At 44.9% G+C, this 15,823-nt stretch overlaps 1 protein-coding gene across 4 annotated transcripts in view; it reads left to right on the top strand.

The window, feature by feature from the left end:
• Positions 1-15,823, top strand: part of EBF1 (EBF transcription factor 1) — a 519,113-nt gene that overhangs the window by 326,651 nt on the left and 176,639 nt on the right. For 3 of the 4 annotated variants that reach the window (XM_084839270.1, XM_084839269.1, XM_084839266.1), the window contains exon 8: positions 790-931. In XM_084839270.1, coding sequence (XP_084695396.1) covers positions 790-931 — 142 coding nt within the window. The remainder of the gene's footprint in view (positions 1-789; positions 932-15,823) is intronic. The other variant, XM_084839268.1, reaches the window with a different exon arrangement.

Here is a 15,823-nt window from a genome sequence, read left to right as displayed (position 1 = left end):
AATTTGCTGGGGAGAATATGTCAGTTGAACATCGCTATAAATGCAAACCATATTTGTGCTTTCAGCGGAGTCTGTGACTTTATGATTCCGTATGTGTCCTACACATTACAGCAAAATTTCCATTTTTAGTTGTTTAAATGAATTAGGAGAAGTCCAAATTTACAAAGTGTGTGAATTCAAACTTGATTATTTGCTAAAGAAAATGGCTACTTGGATTTGAAAAGCACTATTCATTTAAGCTCTGAAATGCCTCTTTCCTCTCTCTCTCTCTCTCCTGTTGGGAGAATTTTGGAGAAGTGCAAACACCCTGGCAGCTACAGCTATAACAGCATGATGAATACAGCTGCTCTCATCCCAACTTCACAGACCACACTTTTGTTTTTCTTTTGTTTTTGAATCAATTCTCATTTGCAATGACAACAGCTTTATCTACTTTGGCGTACATGCTGAAGGATGATGTGCGGTAAAATGCAGCCTGCTCTTTAAAAAAAAGTTAATAAAGCTGCTCTTGTTAAAATGATGGTTAACAGTGTATGTTCTGCCATACAACTACAAACTGTGCAATTTGACTTAAAATGACATCAAAAGCCTATGATGCCAAAGACCCACTCATCAATAGCACCTCTTGTTAGAGTCGTACAGTCTAGGCGCTAGTTATTATGCGAAATAGCTGTGCAATCTTCTGCAGATTCCAGCTGTTATTTAAGATTCTGGGTTTATTACACTCTTATGCTTATTTGATTTTAAATTGTATTAAAGTGTTTCCTTATATTACTGTTCCACTTGCAGGTTGTGGTATCTACAACAGTCAATGTGGATGGCCATGTCTTGGCAGTGTCGGATAACATGTTTGTGCACAACAACTCCAAGCATGGGCGGAGGGCTCGAAGGCTTGATCCTTCGGAAGGTACGCCTTCTTATCTGGAACATGGTAGGCATTTTTTGTTGGTTGCCATTGCTTTTTTAACTGTGGGTCCCTTGGGTTGTTGCTTTTCCCCATTTTTTCTTAATTGCTGGTTGTCTTAGTGGAATCATAGTATGAAAGGGTCAGTTGCTTACTTACTTTCTTTTTTAGGAGTACTTTGCTCAAAGTTGGTGCAAGATTTTCAACCTATTTGGGTGGTTCCACACAACCAGTTTGTGCAGTGATTATTGGCTCCTGTGCTTATTGTGTGAAAAGCTCCTGCCACCAAATGTATGGTTATTGGGTTGTATCCAATGTTAATCCCATTTGTTTCAATGAGTCTACTCTAAACAGGACTAACTTTGGATACATGCCATTGTTTGTACATTTGAAAAGGCAATGAGCAGATTCTGTAGAGTTCCATTGTGCACAGAGGGTTGTATCCAATGTTAGTCCTACTTAAAGTAGACCCTTTGAAATGAATGGGATTTAAGTTACATGTGACTAACATAAGTCCCATTCATTTCAATGGGTCTACTTTAAGTAGGACTAACATTGGATACAACCTAGAATGTTTTACGTTTACAAAGGCTGTCATAGACAGGGGATGCTCTTTACATTCCTGGACATTCTCAGTTTCACAGAGAATAGGAGACTGGAAGAGTCCCTGTAAATCTGTAAATGTCAGGGTCACTGACTCTGTCACATAACAGCTAACTATCATATGATAGTTACAGTGGTTATATTACATGAGAAACATGGCCGTGTGAACCCACCCTTGTGTTTCAACCAACAGTCTTGAACAAAGTAGTCAGTTTTTAAGAAATTCTTCACATCATCCAACGTTTCTGTTTGCTTGGGAGATATTTTCATACAGTGGTTTAGTCCTAGGGAAAGATTAAGGGATAGGGTGCCCCCCCCCCCAACAATTCCATGGAGGGTGTATTAGGCAGTTTTCAGATATCCACAAGAAAGCACTCACATGATCCATCTGAGGATTATGTTGCAAGTAACTGACTCAAAAAGAACTGAGGTCAGGTTTCAATAAACTGACCTGCAGAGCAAATACTATGATAGTATGTTTACATGTCCTTCCCATCACTCTCAGCCAGATTAGTACATAGAGTACTTTCTTATAGTTGTCTCAATATGTTTTTAGAACTGAACCTAGAAATTCAAAACAGCCCTGGGTAAATCACTATTTCTTATCTCCATTCCACCATCTTTAAAAAAAGAAATTATGATTATTATTTATTCAAAAGGTTTGTATCCTGCCATTCTTCCTTAAGAAGGGGAGCCAAGGAGTGCTAACTCCATAAAATACGACTATAAAAATGCAAAGCATGAACAGTAAATCCAAATCAGCATAAAAATATCAAAACAACATAGATCAATAACCCAAAGAACACATAACACACTTATCAAAACTATGCAGCAACAGTACATTATACTATACTCTCATCAGATGCACACATCTCCCTCAAGACTCCTTGGAGCAGGAATGCTTTATCTATCTCTTAAAAGAGATAAGGAAGGATGCCAAATGTATCTTACTGGGGAGGTAATCTGTAGGCTGAGGCCACCACTGAAAAGGTCCTGTTCCTCATGAATGTCAACCTAGCCTCTGATAGAGATGGGACACCAACAGTCTCAGATGTTGACTTGTGAATAAAGGCAAGCTGTCCTTCAGGTACTCCAGTCCAAGATGGTTGGGACAGCCTCCCCAGACCTGGTGCCCTCCAGATATGTTGGACTACAACTCTGATCATCCCCAGCCAGCATGGCCAACACATCTAGAGGGCATCAGGTTGGGGAAGGCTTGGTTTGGGTTTATATTGCCAGTAGTAAACTACTTCACTAGGTTGCTGAGAATTTAAAAAAACATTAAAAATGAAAACAACGTGCTTATACAGGGCAACAGAAAGCAACACTACCATTTAATTTATTGTTTATTAATCATAGTGACTTCTTTCCATTTTATTCAGCAAAATAGCATATATACCATAGTGCAGCCTTCCTCAGTCTGGCACAACCTCCAGATGATTTGGAGCACAGCCCATCATCCCTGGCAATTGAGTATGCTACTTGGGGCTGATGGGAGTTGTAGTCCAAAGTACGTGGAGTGCACCGAGTTGGGGAAAGCTGTTCTAGTGTAAAATATCATGATTAGAGCTTGTGATGGTCACAAAACAGACGTCTACCCAAACCTGCACACTTTTCTTTTGCATGACTGCTTTTGCCATCTGATTCCCACCTCCCACACTGAAAAGTAAATGTGGATTCAGCTGACTGCCTCTCCACACAGTTACAGCTTCCAAGCTGCTTCTGTGTGGCTCCTGGACATCTGAATCTACTAAGTTTCTGTGTTTGCACTCTGCACATATATACCTAATAGGCAGCAGGAGGGGGAAGAGGGCACATTGGACTGAGTACAAGAACCTCATCTTTATGTAACAGGGGATCAGTGCTGCTGACTCATGTATCTTTTGTTAGGTAGCAGTGCTATCAGTGCTTTTGAGGTCTCTGACATTGTTGCTGCTTTAAGAACTTTCAGAATGCAGGCGTGAATGTGCATACATACTGTAGGTGCTGGGTTCAACATTTCTCTCCTTGCATAGAAACTTTTTGCACTTGCGGTAGATCTGCAGGTAGAAACTTGTTTCCATGCACTAGGGATGTCAGAGAATTCAGCCACAGATCTCAGTGAGGTTGAATGCCAGTGCATTCGGCCCCTCGAAATCCATGGCAGAACGAAGCCCCCCAGCCCTCCACTCCGCGAAAGGTGCGTGAAACGGAGCACTCACCTGGTGCTGTTCGTGCTGCTTTGCGAATGGTGGCCGCATCTGTGGCCGCCATTCACTTCCCCATTTTTGCTGTGATAGGCTACGTAAATACTTACGTAGCCTTTCACGCCATTTGTGTCCCTGCAGAGGCCGTGATAGGCTACGTAAATATTTATGTAGCCTATCATGGCAAAAAAAGGGAACGCAAATGGTGGCCACCATAGCTGCTGCCATTTGTGTCCACAGGCTCCGCACACCTGCGAATGCACCTGGCTGGCAGCTCCGCGGAGTTGCTGCGGAGCTGGCCGGGTTAGGATTTCGGGGGGAGGTGCGGAGCGCCTCCCCTCCACCACGAATCTCCCCCTTTGAAAAGGTAAATGACTTTCACACATCCCTACCATACACAAATAGGCTTCTCTGGATCTAAGCAAATGTGCTTCACTAGTGACATAATAGTGGAAGTTGTTGTTAGATGCCTGGTAACTGTATACAAATCTCTCTTTTTAAAAATAGTAGGTTTCTAGCCCTTAAAGCTCCAGAGGAAGGCTTAACAATGTTGTCTAAGGCTCTTAATTCAGAAGCCATGTACATCACAAAAACAAAATACTATTAAAGTAATATTTTTGTTTTAATGTTTATGAATTCTGAAGCCTTAGGACAGTCTTATGAACATGGTCTGTTGATATTACTTACATGAAACAAATGTATAAAAACCCCATTCTGCCAGATGGAAGATTTGTTAGTTGTCCAGATTTTGCATAAGGGTTCTTTTATGTACACTGCCTTTTCAATAGATAACTATGCCTGCAATCCTACAGCCCTTCAGGTGGCCTCCAACAGACTGTAGGATGTCACAGCAGTGCTGTGCCTGTGGCACGTGTGACCCCGGAGGAGCCCATGGTGCTCCAGCAGAAAGCTCTGTCACTGTAGGCATACTGATGGTGTTTTACTTGTAGTGAAATGACCGGGGGGGGGGTATCAGGGGCACATTGGAGAAACAGTGGACCCAGAGGATTGAAAGCCCCTGTTTGCCCCACTGATAAGAGAGAAAAACTATGCCAGCCCTGGAGTTGGCGTAATGGTTGGGGGGGGGGGCAGTTAAAAAAAAGGACAGGAAAAAAGAAAAGAAAATCCTGTCCCCAAACTTCTGCCCTGGTTGACCCAAGCTGACAGAGCTTAGGAAGTAGTAGTTGCTCTGCCATGGATTTCCTCAACCTACCGCCATAAAATTGCTCTGTCCTATGCATGCATAGTTACCTTGGAGTAAGCATGATTGAACATAGTGGACCTTCCTTCAGACTAAAAATGCAGGTTGTGTTATTAGAGAAGCTACATAGGGTGGTTCATCTGGGTTCTGTTGTGGCAGACCTTTCCCAGAGTGTGAGAGTCTAGCGCACATTCAATTTCTACCGGGGGCGGGGTTGTTGTGTTTTTAGGGGTGGGTAGCCTGCCTGATAGGCAGGAGCGAGGGGGCATGTGTCCACCTGATGGAGGCAGTGGGGGAAGTGTTGGGGACCAGAACATACCAAGGCTGGGCGGCAAGTGCTGGCAGGGTGCTAGGGGCAGGCCATGCCAGGTAAGGGGAACAAGGGAGAGATGTGTAATATCTGTCCCCTGTTCTGGGTCTGTCTAGAGCCAAAGGATGCCTGGGGGAGGCGTGACTCCATCTTCTGGCCTATGTCTGCCGCTCTGCAATGCCAGGCCTGTTACCTAGAAAACATCCCTCATCCATGACATGATCCTGGATGAAGGTGCAGACCTCGCATGTATTACGGTTACCTGGCTGGCTGAGGCCACTGTTACAGCTCTGGCGGCCATGTGCCCAGCCAGGTTTTCGTACGTTCAACAGCCGAGGGCTGGGGATTGGGGAGGGGGAGTGGCTGTTATCTACCGGGAGTCCTTGGTCTTCACCAGACCCCCTCTCCGGGAGACCAAGGTTGCTGAGTGCATGTCCTGGAGTTTGGGCCTGAAGGGCAGTCTGGGGATTCTGCTCGTGTACTGTCCACCCCACTGCACGACTGACTCCCTGGCCGAGGTGCTTGAGGTGGTCTCTGATGTGCGTGTGCAGTCCCCTAACTCATTGGTGCTGGGGCACTTCAGTGTACATTCAGAGGCCATCCTCACAGGGGCACCTCGGGAGTTCATGGAGACCATGGCTTCCTGGGAGCTGCACCATATTCTAACTGGGCCCACCCATGTAGCCGGTCATGCGCTAGACCTTGTGTTTGTTTCTGGAGAAGCGGGGAGTGATCTGGAAGTCGGGGGTATATCCACCACCCCCTTGTCATGGTCAGATCACTATCTGGTGACGTTGGACTTCTCGGTTCCACAACCCCTCTGCAGGGGTGGAGGACCCATTAAAATGATCTGCCCCAGGCGCCATATGGATCTGAAGGGATTGCTGAATGCAGTTGGGGATTTTCTGGAGCAGGCAAATGGCCACTCGGTCGAGACCCTGGTGGGTGGCTGGAATGCCGCAATCACTGGGGCATTAGATCGGGTGGCTCCGGAATGCCCTCTCCCCCAGAACAGGGCTCGGACTGCACCATGGTTTAATCCGTGGTTACGAGCTCTGAAACAGGAGGTGAGACAGCTAGAGCGCCGGTGGCAGAAGTCTTGCTCTGAAGACGATTGGACACTGGCTAGAGCTATATCTTTAGCCTATCACGTGGCAGTGACGGCAGCAAAAAAGGAATACTATGCTGCCTCTATCGCATCCGCAGAGTGCTGTCCCAGGAGGCTGTTCCAAGTGGTCTGGAGCCCGGTCGGTCCAGTTGCTACGGACCCGCTGGAGCATTCTAAGGCCTCCTGTGAGGCCTTGGCAAGGCACTTTGCAGATAAAAATGAATCAGATTCAGATTAGGAGTGTTATTTCGTGCGCTGTGGATACAGTTAGCGAGCGAGAGGCGGCCTGGCTGTGGCAAACCGGTTTTGTGGGATCGGTTCCAGCTTCTTCCTTCTGATGAAGTGGACAAGGTGCTCTCATCTGTAAAGCCAACCACCTGCTTACTTGATCCTTGCCCATCTTGGCTCATTATGAGCTGCAGAGAGAGGTTGGGTGAGGGGATCAGGGTGGTGTTGAATGCCTGCCTTGAGGAGGGAGTGATGCCATCAGCCCTCAAGGAGGCAGTGATAAGACCTCTCTTAAAAAAGCCCTCCTTGGATCCCCAAGTTCTGAACAACTTTCTCCCAGTCTCGAATCTGCCATTTTTGGGCAAGGTGATTGAGTGGGTGGTGGCGATGCAGTTGAAGGCACAATTGGAAGAAGCCAGTTATCTAGATCCATTTCAGTCGGGCTTCAGGCCTGGGCATGGGACAGAAACACCTTTGTCGCCTTGGTGAATGATATCAGGAGGGCTCTGGATAGGGGCGAATGCTCCTTCCTTGTTCTCCTCGACCTCTCAGTGGCTTTTCATACCGTTGACCGCGGTATCCTCCTGGACTGCCTAGAGGGGTTGGGCATTGGAGATACCGTATTACAGTGGTTCCAGCCCTTCCTCTCCAGCAGTTACCAGAGGGTAGCACTGGGAGAGGAAGTTTTGGACCCATGGCCACTCACTTGTGGGTGCCACAGGGTTCCATCCTCTCCCCAATGCTATTTAACATCTATGTGAAGCTGCTGGGGGCTATCATCAGGAGGTTTGGGTTTCGGTGTCATCAATATGCAGATGACACGCAGCTTTACCTTTCGTTCAAATCTTCACCAAGGTTGGCCGTAGAATCCCTGTCCAAATGTCTGGAGACGGTGAGTGGCTGGATGGGGAGGAATAAGCTGAAGCTGAACCCTGACAAGACCCAGGTACTTTTGGTGGGAGACAAGAGGAGGTTGGGGGATGTTGACCTGGTGTTGAATGGGGTACGGCTACCCTTGAAAGACCAGGTCTGCAGCCTGGGGGTCATTTTAGACTCCCAGCTTTCCATGGAGGCTCAGGTGTCAGCTGTGAGCTGGACAGCATTGTACCAACTCCATCTGATTCGGCGGCTGCGCCCCTACCTTCCCGACCATCTGCTCCCATCAGTAGTGCATGCCCTGATCATCTCTCGTCTAGACTACTGTAATGCACTCTACGTGGGGTTACCCTTGAAGATGGTTCGGAAGCTGCAGCTGGTACAGAACGCGGTGGCTCGCCTGATTAAAAGCAGTCACCGGCGTAATCACATCACTCCAGTGCTGAAGGAGCTGCACTGGTTACCAGTTGTTTTCTGGGCCAAATTCAACGTGTTGGTTTTGAATTTAAAACCCTCTGCAGTTCCGGAGCAGCCTATCTCAAGGAACGCCTCCAGCAACACCAGACAGGCTGCTCAACAAGATCAGCCTCGGATGGCCTTCTCTCTGTCCTATCAGCCAGGACAGCTAGGCTGGTGAGGACAAGGGAGAGGGCCTTCTCTGTGGTGGCCCCCACTCTGTGGAACTCCCTCCCTAGGGAACTCCACCATGCCCCCTCTTTAATGAGCTTCCGGTACACACTGAAAACTTGGTTATTCAGGCAGGCATTTGGGATGGGTTAGGGTATTTTTAAATAATGTTTTAATGTATAATTTTACTGTTTTAAATTGTGCCATTGTACATCGCCCAGAGTGGCTGGGTGACCAGCCAGATGGGCGATTAAGAAATTTAATAAATAAATAAATTATACCAGAGGTAGTATGCGCTTTGTGCTTCTTGTGCTTTGTTTCTACAATGTTTTTCATGGAGCCACTGGGTGACTGGTTAGTTTCAAAAGAAGCTAGCTGAGATTTATCCCAAGGAAACTAAATACCATCTAAAAAAAACCTGTACAGAATGAAAATGTGCTTTTCCATCATTAGATGCAGCAATGGTGGACAAAAATCCTATTTTGCCTCAGTATTAGGCTTTAATATTATTATACCGTCCCATTTTGCTTGCATATATGCAAAATAGCCATCTTGATGTTACTCGAACTACACACATGGGTAAATTTGGCAAATGCATAATGAACCAGGTCCACAGGTTTGCACTTTCTAACCTAAAATTCTTAGCTCAGCAGTGTTTCTTATTATATAAACATAACTTACATCTGTATTTATTTAGCTTTAACTTTTTATGTAGACCATGAGCCATTTTAGGCTATAACTCATACTATAGATTTTTTCCATCCCTGCCAGCAACCTAATTTAATAAACAAACCACTGTCATGATTTTTTGCCTGATTTTACTAAGGAATGTGCAAACTGTTACTTTATTGATTAGCAAAAAGCAAAGCTATACAAAGAATATTCATTCATCCTTGAAGTCTCCTAACACAAAACCAAAAACTGCTTTTTTTGTTTTTTAAGGATGAAGCCAGATATTCCTGTCCCCCTTAAAAAGGCCCTGTGAATGAATACCTACCAATTATTAGGGTAGCATGAGATTCCTTGAGACTGGAAATATTCCTATTCTCACACATAGAGTAAAACTATCTAGTTTAAATATTTGCCATACTTTCATTCCATGCAATGAGGTAATGTGTGGAGAAAAAATTAAGGAAATCATACTTTAGCTATAGTGGTTGCCATGAAAGTACAGCTTACACTAGTCGACCCCAGATTCTGTAGTTCTACAGTTATCTTCTAAAAATGGCTCTAAGCCATTACCTTTCCATAGCCACTCTCTAAATGTTTTCCGTTAGCTTACTTTAGGGCACAATCCTATGTATGTTTAGACAGAAAAAGGCCTACAATTCCCAGCATGCCTCAGCTGGTTTTTCAAGACACCATTGTGCTAGAAAAGTAGCCCACAATCAGAGCTGGTCCTACCCTTAATGAGAGTGAGGTGGCTGTCTCAGATGGCGGATACTAGAGAGGGTGGCGGCAGCCCCCCAGCCCATTTACCCTGGCCCCTCCCCCCATCTTTCCCCATCTTTCTAAGGGATTACTCCGTGGAGGCAGAGTTTGCTTGTTGCTGGCCTGGGCTGTCTCTCTATCTCACACTTGTTCCCAATGTGTCGTGGGAAAGGCTATTGATTGAGTGAACAGGCAGAGAGCCAGCCAGCCCATGCACTCCAGCATACCTCTCTCACATGTATGCATGTGTGCATCAAACGCATGCTAGTGCTGCTGCTGCATTGCAACATTTCTTTGAGCTGGCAGTAAGTAGACACCAGGCAGAGTGGCGAGGCGTTGGGAGATAGAGCTGTATTTACCTCCTTTCCTGTCCTGTCCTGTGCCCTGTAAGCTAGCCTACCACTCTTCTCAGAATGTGGAAGGCACTGTTCTCCGCCCAGTGTGGAAGTGTCCTCTTGTCACAGTTGAAGTGCTCATGTAGTGTTCAGCTGCTGGTCTGGTCAGTTTCTATATGTGGAAATAGGGAGGCACCATCTTGTCCTTCATCTCATATAGCAAAATAGCTTGGGCTGATCCTGCCTACAATTGAAAGCCCATTGACTCCAACAGGCTTTGGAAGATGCTGTTCTCAACAGGAGGGTAGCAGCAGGAGAAGGATGGCATTGAAATGTGGTAAAACAAAAACAAAATAGTTTTCTCTGTGCCATCTTATTTTGTTATAATGAACAATGCGGCAAATCTTCTACAGGCTAAATTACATGTGACGGAGGAAATCTGTGTTCAGGGGCCTGGATGACTTTCTGTTTTCTTTAAAGTGGCCTTTGAGTTCTGTGTAGCCTAAGCTAAGGCTGCAATCATATGCATGTGGGGGGGGGGGGAGAAGGCAGACACTACCCAAGGAAAGGTGAATAAAATGTAGAGAAAATTTTGCAAAGTGGCCATTTATTTCTAGAGGGGTAATAAAAGAAAAATCTAGGGATGTCGGAGAATTTGTCCACGAATCTCTGGGACGCCAAATGCCAACGCGTTCGGCCCCCCGAAATTGGTGGAGAAATTCTCCAACACCCCCTCGTCCCCCCTGGGATGGGACTTACCTTGTGTGAATGTCCCTCGCGGCGGCGGGTCCCGGCGGCGGCCGGTCTTCTGACTGGCTGCCGCCACCGCCATTTCCAAGTAAAAAAAAAAACAACGTGATAGGCTATGTAAAGATTTACGTAGCCTATCACGGCTAGATTTTCAAAAAATACCGTGATAGGCTACGTAAATCTTTACGTAACCTATCACGTTTTTTTTTTTAACCTTCCCGGCAGAAGAATTTTCGCGGCCAGAGAGGCGGGGCGCTCCCCCCTGGCCAGAATTTCAGCGGGGAGGGATGGGGCGCCTCCCCCCTGGCCAGAATTTCGGCAGGGAGAAACGGAGCGCCTCCCCCCCACCGCGAAGCAAGCTGCGGGACCAGGTAAGGGACTTTCGTCCATCCCTAGAAAAATCTCGGGATGTCTCTAAGAAAAAGGTCTTCTGAAAAATTCTGGCTCAGCTATACTTAACATTGTTCAGGGTTCAGTACCTTCCCCAGGGTCTTCCAAATGTTAAATTTCTGACTGGTGATTGTGGATACATCATATCTCTAATGCAGATGGCTTATAATACCACTATTTTCCTGGAAAGCCCCATAGCAGGTGTGATGGAAGGCAGTGTTGTGTTCAGCTCCAGGGAAGAGGCAGAACTAGTAATGTGCCAAAATCTGTCTTCCCATTCCCTGAAAGTTTTCTTCCCCCATGAGAGAGGCTTTCCTCCTTTTTCTGCCACATTTTTAGGGTGTTTTATTACTTATTTTGGATTTCTTTTGGTGACGTTTTTGATCTTACCTAATCACTGCGAGGTGGCTGAGGCTTCTGTATGTACTTTTTTCTTTCTATTACACATCTCTCCACTGCTCTGCAGCCTCCTAGGCTGCCTCTGCTTCCTGATCTGAAAAGCCCTATGGGAGGAATTACCTCATCTGCCTTCCCTTGGGCTTTAATTGAAGTGCGGGAAGCCAAGGAGGAGGCTGTTGACGAGATGATTGTACAGTGAAAGACAGGACACTCACACACACTCCTTGGCCACCTCATAAGTAAGGTAAGCACAAGAACCTCGAACCTAACTCATGAAAATTTCTCAGAAATTTTATCCTCCTTTGAATTCCTTTTTGAATGCATTTTTTTCCCTATCTCATTGAGAATGGTAAAAAAAAATGAAATTTTTAGCACAGCACTAATAATTTAAATACTCATACGCTCAACGTTTCAGAGGAAAGCTTGCAATATTGTCAAAGGCTCATAATTCAGAGCTACTATATTGGAAAGATGGGTCTGCACATTGAATATCCAGGGCTGGGAATTGTCTTCCAACTAGGGATGTACGAAAGGTACTTACCTTTTGTGTACGTGCGTTTTTTTTTGTTTTTTTTTAATCAGCCGTGATAGGCTACGTAAACATTTACATAGCCTGTCATGGTGTTTTTTAAAATCTAGCCGTGATAGGCTACGTAAATCTTTACGTAGCCTATCACGTTGTGTGTGGTTTTTTTTTTAACCTGGAAATGGCGGCGGCGGCAGCAGCAGCCGGTTGGAAGACCGGCCACCGCAGCCACTGCCGCCGAATCGCCGCTGCAGCCGCTGCTGGAGCTGCTGCTGCCAGGAAGATCCGCCTAAGGTAAGTCCCGTCCCGGGGGGGCGTGGGGGGCGTGGGGGGCGTTCCGCCACCGATTTCGGGGGGCCGAATGCACTGGCATTCAGCCCCCCGAGATCCATGGTGGAACTTTCGTATATCCCTACTTCCAACAATCATAGGATTTGGTGAACCTCTTTCCAGATATTTCCATGTGTATGGTTGCTAGTAGAGAAGGATGGGTTACTTGATGCCTGATTTTGTTACATTTCTCTACTATCATCTATTTCTGGAAATACCTTTCACCACTGAGCCAGACTGATACGAGATGTCAGCTTCTAGAGGACCCTTCTGTCTTGCAGTTTGGTTCTAACCATTACATGTGCATACATCAGAGCTATCCAGTCCTTTTCTATTTATACTTCACTTGTCAGACAGTAAAAAGGAAAATTCCTCAGTGATTTATCTCACAATCAAGATCATGCTTTTACATCCACAGAGTTCTGCTTGATACCCATGCATTAATAAATACATTGCTCAAGTAAATGTTTCTGTATTTCAAAAGTAATAGCTGATAGAGGCTAATTTAAGCAGCACTGTGTGGTACAAGCAGGGTAAACCACAGTAATCAATGGCTTGCAGTTATTATTACGACTTCACTCAGATAATAGTGGGTTTTTTAAAAAAATCCTGCTTGTTTTTTTCAAAAATTATCGATATACATTAAAATGTATATAGAGAAACCAATATACCTGAATCAATGTGGAACTCCAGGATGCTAATTTAAAAGGAAAATGTCCCAAAATCATTGGGCCTAGTACCACATACAATTTGAAGGAGACGTGGTGAGAGGTGGAATTTGTCAGATGAAGTGTTAAACTGGGCTTGAAGGTGGAATGTGTTTAGGTTCCCAGCCAGCCAGCCAGCCCAAAAGAGGATCTTCACACTATGGATGTGAGATATCTGGAGACCTAGGCCCTAGTCCAGCTTTCCCAACCTGGTACCCTCTAGATGTTTTGGACTACATCTCCCAGAATTCCTGACACCTAGCCATGCTAGCTGAAGCTGATGAGTTGAGGTTCAAAGCATCTGGAGGGCACCATGTTGCAGGAGGCTGCCGTAGTCCCTTCTGTCCTGCAACAAACATTTTATGTGTGTTGTTATGGGACACGTTGGTGACGTACATTTTTTAACGGTCAAAATGGATCATTTGAGATGTAAAGAAGTTATATCTTTAAACATGTGAGTTTACTAGAGTGACCTTTTCTTTTCCAGGGCTGTGGATCTTTCCATACCTATATGTGTGCTTATATATATGTGTGTATCCTTATATCTCTGTGTGTACATACGAAACTTATAACTCTGTTTACTGTAAAGCCTTATGTGATACATTAAACTGCATCATCAACTTTTCTCATGAGCATATGCCCAAGCACCACTTTTATCTCTGAAAAAGAAATATATATATTTAAGCTGCATATCTCTGAAGTGATTTTAGGCCCAGTGCTATTGTTGTAAGCCCCATGTTATTAACTCCTTTTGGTAATATTTTGACAACCATGCACCAAAGCAGTTATTACCCGCAGTGATTACTTGCTGTGATGCAATGTGTTTTTTGATTGTATCCCTGTAGGCTGCTCTATTCATAGCTCTAAGAACTACTTCTCCAGCTATCTTCATTTGGTAACTGTGGACATGCTGTAATGGGAAATTTAGTTGTGTTCTTTTCCAGAATCAAAACCTTCAAAAACGTGACAGTTGCTTTCAGTAATCTTTATGGAATGAAGGAGAAATTAAAGACACTGGGAATATATAGCAGCATATGGCTGCATATGAGCCTCTGAAAAGCATTAAGACAATTGGGAACCATGTTGCGGCCGCGTAGTAGCCACTTAAAGGGTTTTGTTGTGTCACCTGTAACCACAGTGGGGGTAGCATCTGACCACATAGTAAATCCTATTGTTACCATTCCTTCAATTCCCTGGATTTTCAAATGGTTGCAAAGGATGGATGGGTAGCACTGTCCAGTGGAAGCTGGTGGCTCCGATTTCAGTGGGGCTGCAAATCCACTCTGGGTTTCAGTCAGAACCACCCAGAACTCTAAGGGACCTATGCAGGGTGTTGAACCTAGTTTGGGAGTAGGGTTCAGAATTTTGGATAGCTCCCTTAGAGTTCTGGCTGGTTCTAACTGAAACCCAGAATGGATTCACAGCCCCACTGAAATTGGAGCCTCCACTGGCACTGGCCTTAACTGTGTGATCACGGGACACAGAAGGACCATCTCCTCAGTATTACTGCAGTAATAGTTTATATAAAAAGTGTAGTGTCTTATAAGCAGTTCTGTGTAAAATGTAATTGATAAATAAACACGGTTTGTCTTCGCTGCATTGCATCACTGAAACCAACTCCCCATCGCCAAGTGCATCCTTAATCCTCTCTTTGTCAGATGCTGGGAATGAGTGACAGGATAAACCGCTTCATAACTGCCCTAGGAGTTCTAGTACTGTCAGAGATGGACCACTAGAATGCCCTCATCTGGCTTAACATAGTTTGCCATCCCTGTAAGATTTGTACTTTACTTTACGAAAAATGTATAGTCAGTATTGGGTGTGTGTCCCCCCCGCATTTTTGGCTGCTGCTATTTGTTGAAACTCAGGCCTTGCAGGTGGCATGTAAACAGCTAAGAGAGCAATCTACATGGCAAGTTGTTGTGTATCTTACAAATATTTCATTGAGCAGTGACCATTTGGAGGCTGTCAGAACAGAAGCAATCTTCATGTTGGAAGCATAATGTGGAAATTGGGTATAAGTATACTGGGACAAAAATGAAGGGCAAAGAAAGAAGATTTGGGGGCTGGGGAGAAGAAGAACTATGGATCAGATTTGTGAAAACAGGTAAACTGAAAGCAGACAGCACAAAACAAGTGAATTTACAGCTCCACTAGTCTAAAATAAAGATGTTAGTACTACACTGCCAAATGTTGTGAGTACAGCTCCAATCTTGTGCTTCTGCTATATAATTAACTACAGTAAATAAGATAGCAGTGAAGTGTAAGTGAAATCTTGCTCAGTTGGGGGCAGATTTCACCGGAGACACGTGCAAAGTTTTATCAGCAAGCTCAATGCATTGCTTCAAAGTAATTTTCCAGCCTGGGGGGATTGTATTTATTTGAATTTAAAGTCAATTGCACAACTGGTTTCTCCTTTCCTCCCTTCCATAGCATAATGCAGTAGCCTCAAAATTATAGTGCTGAAGACCCTGTCGGTTTGCATGCTCTAACACTTTATTATCTAATGATCTAATATGTAACAAGGCAAAGAGGAGGTGCTCATCACTCTGACAGGATGCCTAAGAGAAGTGACTAAATTACTTTATGTACCATTAGCGCTAGCAGCCATGGTGAACTCACCGTGAACGTTTATGCAAATCCTCCTGAATATATTCAAGTGGCCTTGTCAAGCTGACAGCTGACAAGCAGTTTAAATGGCTTTTTTTTTAAGGGCCAGGACTGTGTGCTTTTTCCTTCCCGCTTTCCCCCTGTACGGTGTGAAATTACTGAGATTCTTTGGCAGTTGCTTTGATTCTATATCCGTTTCAACAAATAGCAGCAGCCAAAAATGCGGGGGACGGACGGACACCCAATACTGACTATACATTTTTCATAAGGTAAAGTACAAATCTTACAGGGATGGCAAACTA

This window comes from Heloderma suspectum, chromosome 2 (assembly GCF_057233095.1).
Source record: "Heloderma suspectum isolate Gila_16-S chromosome 2, 16-S_ref, whole genome shotgun sequence".
Classification (NCBI taxonomy): Eukaryota; Metazoa; Chordata; class Lepidosauria; order Squamata; family Helodermatidae; genus Heloderma; species Heloderma suspectum.
The sequence above is the reverse complement of the archived record's forward strand: the minus strand, read 5'-3'. Positions and strand labels throughout refer to the sequence as shown.